Raw genomic sequence first — 8,106 nt, 5'->3', positions numbered from 1 at the left:
GTATATGGTGAATTCCAGGCTGGTCTGGGCTCTAGAGTGAAACTCTGCCTTAAAACACATAAAACCATAACAAAAACAAAACCACACCAAAACACCAGCAGTCATTCTGTAGCCATTTTTTTTTTATTTCCAAAATTTTATGGAAACATTTCATTTATACCACACGGTTCATTCAGCAAATATAAAAGCACCTATTATATGTCCGGCATTGTTCTGGGTTTAGGTATGTAGCAATTTTCAGAACAATCGGAGTCCTCATCTTCACAGAGCTACAATGTAGTGGGAGAAAGTAGTCAACAAGAGATGGGCTTGGTGGTGTTGGTTACTATGGAGACAGTGAAGCCAAGAAGGGGAGCTGGGGGTGGTGGTGTGGGTCTGGTACTGAAATAGAGGGGCTGTTTAGGAAGACTACTGTGAGCAATGACTTTCAGGTAGTCATTTGGCTCATTCCTCTACTCACTTAGCCAGCATTTAGTGAACATGTCTCACACGGTGGATCCAGCAATGGACAGAAGACCTATGCATTCTGGGTCACACATCCTCCTGTCTAGGGCAGAAACTGCTGGGGGGATTGTTTTGTTTCCTGTTGAATTTTTCCCTCTTTTATTTTCTTTCTTCCTTCTTTCCTTCCTCCTCGGATCCCTGCTCATATCAGGTCTGGATACGAAGCTGGAGTTGGCCCCAAACTCTCCATGCTATCTCAGCCTCCTTGGTGTTAGGATTAGGATGTGACCCACCTAGCTTCACACTCAGCTTCAATAGCCTGCCTCAGCCTCTCAGGTTGCTACAGCTACCTGTGAAGAGCTGAAACTTTGCTCTGCTCTACTTAATGGTTTGAAACTAAAAATTTCAAGACGGGGAACAAGAATAAGATCTATCTATCCTAAGGATTTTATTCTTTCTTTCTCTTTTCTTTTTTTGAGAGAGAGGGGTTATAAAGTTTTGGCTGTCCAGGCTGACCTCAAACTCACAGAGATCCACCTGCCTCTCTCTGTCTTGTGAGTGTTGGGATTAAATACCTAAGTCTGGCTAGTATTTTCATTTGAAGATATAAAAAGTCTAAAGCAAATATCTACTTTCCTCCCAAATAAAAAGACTGGCTCACCTGTTATCTTTGTTCCCCAAGGCTTTCACTCCTACTGTGAAATAGTGTGTGGTAGATGCTTTTCTACTTCTGTAATAAAGTAGTCTGACAAAACCATTGTGAAATAGAGTGTGGTAGTTAATTTCTTACTCTAATAAGGTATCCTGACAAAGGCAACTTGGAAGGGCTTATTTTGGGGTAGAATTTGAGGGTACCAGTCCATCATGACAGGCCAACCAAGGCTGGCAGCAGGAGCATGAGACAGCTGGTAACACTGTGTCAACCGTGGCGCTCAGCTCTCCTCATTCAGTCCGGGACCCCTACTATAATTAACCTAATCCAGGAACTCCCTTACAGACTTACCCGGGAATTGTTTCTATGGAGTTTCTAAATTCCATCAAGTTGGTAATCACGATTAACCAAGACAGAAGCCCCCAGTAGCCCAGGCTGGCACAAGTAGCCTAGGCTGGCTTTGAACTCATTATACAGTGGAAGCTGATATGGAAATGGCTCTGTCCTTGCCTCTCCAGCACTAGGACTGTAGACATTCAACACCACACCCGCTTCCTGTTGCCTTCTTAAATGTTTACCAGGGTTTTCTTAGTTCATCTTATCTTTACTTTCCCACACTAATCATTATTATCAAAAATAGTTTTGAGTCACCATAATGTGGATGGGCCCATGTGTTTTCCAAATATTTATCCACTTTCTTTTGGCAGCTCATTTCCTTTTGACTTCAGTTTTCTTTTTTTCTTAAACACATCAGAGGTTTCCTTTGTAAAGGCCCACGGGTTCTCTTTCTGTTATCTGAAGATGTCCTTATCTTACTCTTTTCAAAACAAATCATGGTCTTGTCAGGAGCGGATTGCACATGCTTGTAATCACAGCATTTTGGGAGACTGAGGCAGAGACGATGAGTTTAAGGTGAGCCAGCAAGACTCTGGCTCAAAAGTTAATAATCTGACTTTATTCCGATATAATCCATGCAACAAATTTCAGTTCCTGGTGTGTGTGCGCGTGTGCAGGGTTGGGAAAGATAAGCTAACTAAGGTCCTATAAATCTCCCAAGTTGCCTTCAAACTTGTTACATTGGGAACAGCACTAGTCCCTGTTCGGGCGCCAAAAAATGTCACGGCCCAAGCAAAATGTTGAGGCCTAGGCTGCCCCGAGTTTGGCGGCCACTGTATCCCGGCCCAAGCTGCGGCTCCAGTCCACAGATCGGGGTTCAGCAAGAGAGAGAGTGAGGCCAGTCTGGAATGGAGATCAGACAGAGTGTGATTCAATCCCGTTTATTCTTCAGTCTCTCTTCCTCTAAGTGTCTTAAGTCTTAAGTCCTAAGTTCCTAGTCCCTAGTTCCTAGTCCCTAGTGCCTCCAAGTTCCAAGTTACTTCTCCCAAGTTCTCTTCCAAGGGCCTGCTTCTCTGTCTTCTCTCTGCTGTGTCTGATTCTCTGATCTCTGTCTCTGCCTTTTATATGTCTCACTTCTAAGCCCTGCCTGTAAGTCACACCTATAATCATGCCCTTAGGTCTTGTCTCTAAATCTTATCTCTACACTTCTAAGTCACACTCTTAAATTACACACCCTTAATCTCACACACCCAAGGTATCTAAACCAAGATTATCAGAGTGTGCTCAGCTGTTGTAGGCTATTGTAATCCAAGTCTCATGTCAGGGTATATGGCTCAAGATGGCTGCAAAGCTGATAGCCGCTTTCTGCTAAAGTCGGCCCCCAACATTGTTATACATCAGAAAAAGGAGCTTTTCATTCTTCACATCCCAAGTGTTGGAATTACAGGCATATGCCATCACAGCTGATTTATGCAGTGCTGGGGACTGAACCTAGGACTTGAGCATGCTAGGTAAACACTCGCCAACAAAGCCAGATCCCAGCCTGACTTCCAGCTTTTAAATGAAGCATGTAATTCAGTGGTTTTGAGTGCATTCCCAGATTGTGCAACTGTTACTACTAATTTCAGAATATTTTCTCATCCACCAGAAAAATAAATCGTGTGTGGGTATGGTGGTCCACGTCTCCAATCCCAACACTCAGGAGACACAGGCAGGTCGATCTGAGTTTCAGGCTAGCCTATTGCATATTTTATATAGCAAGACCTTGTATCAGAAACCAAAAGGGTAGCTGGGCAGTGGTGGTGCATGCCTTTAATCCTAGCATTTGGAGGCAGAGGCAGGTGGATTTCTGAATTCAAGGCCAGCCTTGTCTACAGAGTGAGCTCCAGGACAACCAGGGCTATACAGAAAAACCCTGTCTCGAAAAACCAAACCAAACCAAACAAGCAAGCAAACAAAAAAACAACGAAAAAAAAAAAGGGTGAAAAATGAAGAAACCTCCCACCTTTTAGTGTGGTGACCACTAATCTATGTTGTATTTTTTTTTTCATTTATCTATTCTGACATGTCACCTAAATGGAATCATGTTTGTGTGTGTTTTATTATTTTTTGTGAATGTTTTACTTGCATGTATATGTTTGTTCACCTGTGAACACCAGTGCTAGTTGTGAGCTGCCACGTGGGTGTGGGGAACTGAACCTGGGTTGTTCTTAACTGCTGCGCCACCTCTCCAGCTCTGGTTTTTTTTAGTTAGCATAACATTTTTTAAGTCTCATCCATGTTATGGCATATACAAGTCGTTTTTGATTCATTTATTTTTTTCAAGATGGGGTGTCTGTGTGTAGCACTGCTCTTCTGGAAGTCTTTCTGTAGACCAGGCTGGCCCTCAACTCAGTGATCTGTCTGCTTCCCTAGCCCTGGGATTAAAGCCATTTTGTTTTAAGATAGCGTTGTAGCTCAGGCTGGCTCCTAACTTGCTAGGCACTCGAAGATGGCCTTGAATTTATATTGGTTCTCCTTCATCCACCTCCCAAATGTTGGGAGTGTGGTGTTGGACCAGGTAAACTCCGTATTCCAGCCCCTATACTTACCTTTTCTTAACAACACACATGGAGGAGACCGTCTTAAATATGTACAGACTTTTCCGTTTCCAGGTTTTCGGCAATCCCTGTACAAATGCCCTCATGATTTATATAACCAGCCTCTATTGATGGGCTTTCTCAGCCCTTTGCCACTGCAAACAGAGCCGAGTCGTCCATACTCCACAGATGGGAGTTAACCTGAGGGATAATTCCCAGGAGTAGACAGAAGTCTGGGTAAAGGGGCACAGACACTATGTATAATCCTGAACCCAACTGATGTGAGTTGCTCGGAACGCTCATTTCCACCTCATCTGCCTGCCAGCACGTCTCTCTTCTTCCAGACATCCCCGCCCTCTCTGACAGAGATGGCCTAAAAAGTAGGGGAAAGGTCACGGCGGAAGTTTGCTTCCTCCCTTCAACAGTTTAGAAGCGAGGGTTTCTCTCACACACAGAATTGGCTCTCGCCGGGGCACCCTAACGCCGGTCATGAGAATGCCCTTCCTGTCCCCCACCCCCCGCCCCGCGCTCCTCCCTCGCTCTTTGCAGTAACTATCGTGTTCATTGTTAGACCTGAGGGCCTCCCCCACTCTAGGGCACCACAGCAATCTTTTCTGAGATCCCCTTTTGGGACAGATAGCACCTCTACTTTGCCTTGGTTAGGGCCGGCAGGTAACTGGTAAAGCAGATCAGTTTCCAGGTATGAAGCCTAGATCGTGACCTCCTCCCTCTCTAGTTCAAGCTAAAGGCACCTTTAAAAGAAAATAGCTTATTATTTTTAAAGAAAACAAAAAGCAACTAAAAAGCCAATGCCCTCACTAGGGACCGGAGCCACTGAAGGCAAGGCGATTTGTCCAAACGCTGTATTAAAAAAAAAAAAGCCGAGACCAAAGCCAGGAAGAATATTTTACTTTCACTCGCGAGGGTTCCAGGCCAGTCGCAGCTACACGGTTAGAACCCGACTCAAAAAAAGGAAAACACAAAAACAAAACAACAACAACAAAACACCCGGCCGGGCCTTCAGCCACTGCCCGCGATGGGATAAAGGCGCCTTTTGGCTCCTGATTTTCTAGAAGACGGCCGCCGGGGTTGAACATCACGCTGTCCACTCCGGACTGCGGTGAATCAACTACAAGCCGCGTGCTTCCCGTGACTCCTTGACCACTCCGCTGCGACGCAGTAGACGCAAGGGCAGCAGAACAGCGGACGTGCCCCAAGGCGAGCGCCTGCAGGTTCCGTACGCGTGCGCGGTCTCCGAGGGCGGAGCCTCGCCCAGAGGGGGCGGGGCTTCGGGAGGTCCGTTTCTCTTTGCTACTTATTTCTATCCAGAGCAGTGCCTGCGTGGAGCCTCCACGTTGCGACTCGGCCTACCTTCTTCTTTACGCCTTCACGACCTGGTGTGACTGTGAGCAGCCGTCTCCGGATTCTTCCTCCTGAGGTAACTGGCCCAGGACCCCCCCCAGGCCAGAGGCCGAGTCCTGGATCCCTCGCTCCATCGGTCGGGCTACTTGCGTTCGCGTCAGGGCTGTGCACCCGGAATCTCCTCCAGTTCTCTCTGCGTCGCCCAATCTATGAACTCCATAGGCCACCTTTGTTTGCCCATCAAGTTTCCCCCAAAGTACTTTAGTCTTCCCATCCTGTCACCGCACTAGAGTGTTGTGTAGTAACTGCCCCCCTGAAGGCTGGGTTCTTGTCTGTAGGACCACCATGTGGCCCTGTGTACCTTTCCAGAATGCCTGAGCTATTTGAAAGCATTCAAATATGTTTGGACGAATTAACTAGATTTGATTTTTTGCTATTTTGTGTTTGCAGCTTTTTGTTTTGCGGTACTCCGGATTGAACCTAAAATCTTGTATGTGCTAGGTACAGCTTATACCACTGGGCTGCATTACCTACCAGCCCTTATGTTTACTTTTGAGACAAGGCTTCATTAAATCCTCCAAATTAGCTCTATAGCTCGGGCTAACCTTAAACATGCATTCCTTCTGCCTCAACCTCCTTCATAGCTGAGATAACAGGTTTTTTACACCCTTTTTGTTTATACTGACAATATTATATTCAAGAAGTTATAAATCCCCAGGTGGCGGCGGCCGTAGCGGCAGCGGCGAACACCTTTAATCTCAGCCCTTAGGAGGCAGAGGCAGGTGGATATCTGTGAGTTCGAGGCCAGCCTGGTCTACAGAGCTAGTTCCAGGACAACCAGGGCTACACAAGGAAACTGTCTGGGGTTGGGGGGAGTTTGTAATCAACTCGAATGTACGATACAGGAGAAACTTATACAGGTTGCTTGCTCTAGGACATACTCCTTTTTTTTGTTGTTGTTGTTTTGAGACAGGGTTTCTCTGTGTAGCCCTGGCTGTCCTGGAACTCACTCTGTAGACCAGGCTGGCCTCGAACTCAGAAATCCGCCTGCCTCTGCCTCCCAAGTGCTGGGATTAAAGGCGTGCGCCACCACCGCCCAGCCCATACTCCTATTTCTTATTCTTGTCATACTATGCTAGGCTAGGCAAGCACTCTGTACTAATGAATTATATTTTCAGCCCACTTTTTACTTTTTGAGTCAGGGTCTCACTAAGTTGCTCAAGATGGGTTTAACTCACTGTGTAGCTCAAGTATGCACCGCCAGCCACACGTAGCATTTTCTTGTATTTCATATATATACATGAAATTATATATTGTATATAATATATATATTATATTTTTTTTTTCATGGAGGTGTTTTGCCTCCGTGTTTTGTTCGCTGTGTATCATGGATGTGTATAGAGGCCAAAAGAGATGTCAGATTCCCGGGACTGGAGTTACAGATGGCTGTGAACTGCCACATGGTAGCAGTTCCTCTGCAAGAGCAGCCAGCGCTAACCACAGAGCCATCTCTCCCACCAGGTTTTTTTTTTTTATGTTACCATCTGCCTCTGATGTAAAGTTAAGTCCTGGCACTGTAACATAGGGTTTGTACATTGTGCTTGGTAGGAATGGTCTTAAAGAGAGGTAAAAGTAGTTGGATGTGTGAACTGTACCTGTAATCCCAGCACTTAAGAGGATTGCTTGAGGCTAGCCTGGGCTACAGAGCAGGAAGAGATAAAGACATATAGTTGTAAACAGTGCTCTTGAAATTATCTCCAACTATGGAGTTTGTGGCGCACATATGCACGGAGGCAGACTCGCAGTTGTCCCTGTCTCCCTGGCTGGCGGGGCCTCTCTTGCTCCTGAGAAAACAAGGGTTGAGACTAACTCATCTTTCTCTCTCTTCACAGGATCTAGCAGCAGAAAGCAGCTCTACTTCCCTGCAAAGGAGCCGGGCCTCGTCGCCATGAAGTACATGCTAAACCTCTATGTGCTGGGGGTCATGTTGACCATGCTTTCCATCTTTGTTAGACTGATGGAGTCACTGGGAGGCTTATTGGAGACCCCATTGCCCGGGAACTCCTGGATCACGAGAGGTCAACTAGCCAACACACAGCCTCCCAAGGGCCTTCCAGACCATCCATCCCGAGGAGTACAATAAACCTTCCTCCAGGCATCACATACGTTGACACACTAACTTCAGCACGTCCAACTGCATGGTCTATTTCCCAAGAGGCAGCATGAAGTGTCTCCAAAGAACTGTTACTAGGCCTGGCAGGGCACTTTTTTTTTTTTTTTTTTTTTTTTTTTTTTTTTTTTGATGTTTCCTTACCCTGGAAAAGAGCCTATTTACTGTAGAGGTGTGAGTGGGTTGTCTGTGGCTCTGGAATGGAGGTGTACTAGTTTCAGCTGTTGGGAGAATGTTTTTTTGGTTTTGTTTGTTTCAGCCCTCTGTCCTAAGGACTCTTGTGGACCTAAGTATCTTCTGTTGGTTTACTATTGAGTCTCTTCCATGAGAGTTGTTTGGACAGCATCTAAGGTGGTGTGTGTTAGCGATGAAGACAGAGGGTGGACTATCCAGTGTCCAGGTCAAGTTGTACATTGAGTTCTTTCTCCAGTGTAATGCACTTGTGTTTGTATATAATGTCTAAAGGGCTATGGGATGATCAGGCCTGCTCAGGGTATGGGCGTTCCAGCCACTGTGTGGCTTACATGAATTTTTCTAATGCAATAAATGTGAATACATATATA

General features: G+C 45.9%; 1 protein-coding gene across 1 annotated transcript; it reads left to right on the top strand.

The window, feature by feature from the left end:
• Positions 1-5,289: 5,289 nt before the first annotated feature.
• Hilpda (hypoxia inducible lipid droplet associated) lies at positions 5,290-8,106 on the top strand. Its single transcript, XM_034519371.2, has 2 exons — positions 5,290-5,449; positions 7,266-8,106. Exon 2 carries the CDS (start codon positions 7,322-7,324, stop codon positions 7,514-7,516), a length of 195 nt encoding a protein of 64 aa, XP_034375262.1. The 5' UTR covers positions 5,290-5,449; positions 7,266-7,321; the 3' UTR covers positions 7,517-8,106.

This window comes from Arvicanthis niloticus, chromosome 15 (genome assembly GCF_011762505.2).
Source record: "Arvicanthis niloticus isolate mArvNil1 chromosome 15, mArvNil1.pat.X, whole genome shotgun sequence".
Classification (NCBI taxonomy): Eukaryota; Metazoa; Chordata; class Mammalia; order Rodentia; family Muridae; genus Arvicanthis; species Arvicanthis niloticus.
The sequence above is the reverse complement of the archived record's forward strand: the minus strand, read 5'-3'. Positions and strand labels throughout refer to the sequence as shown.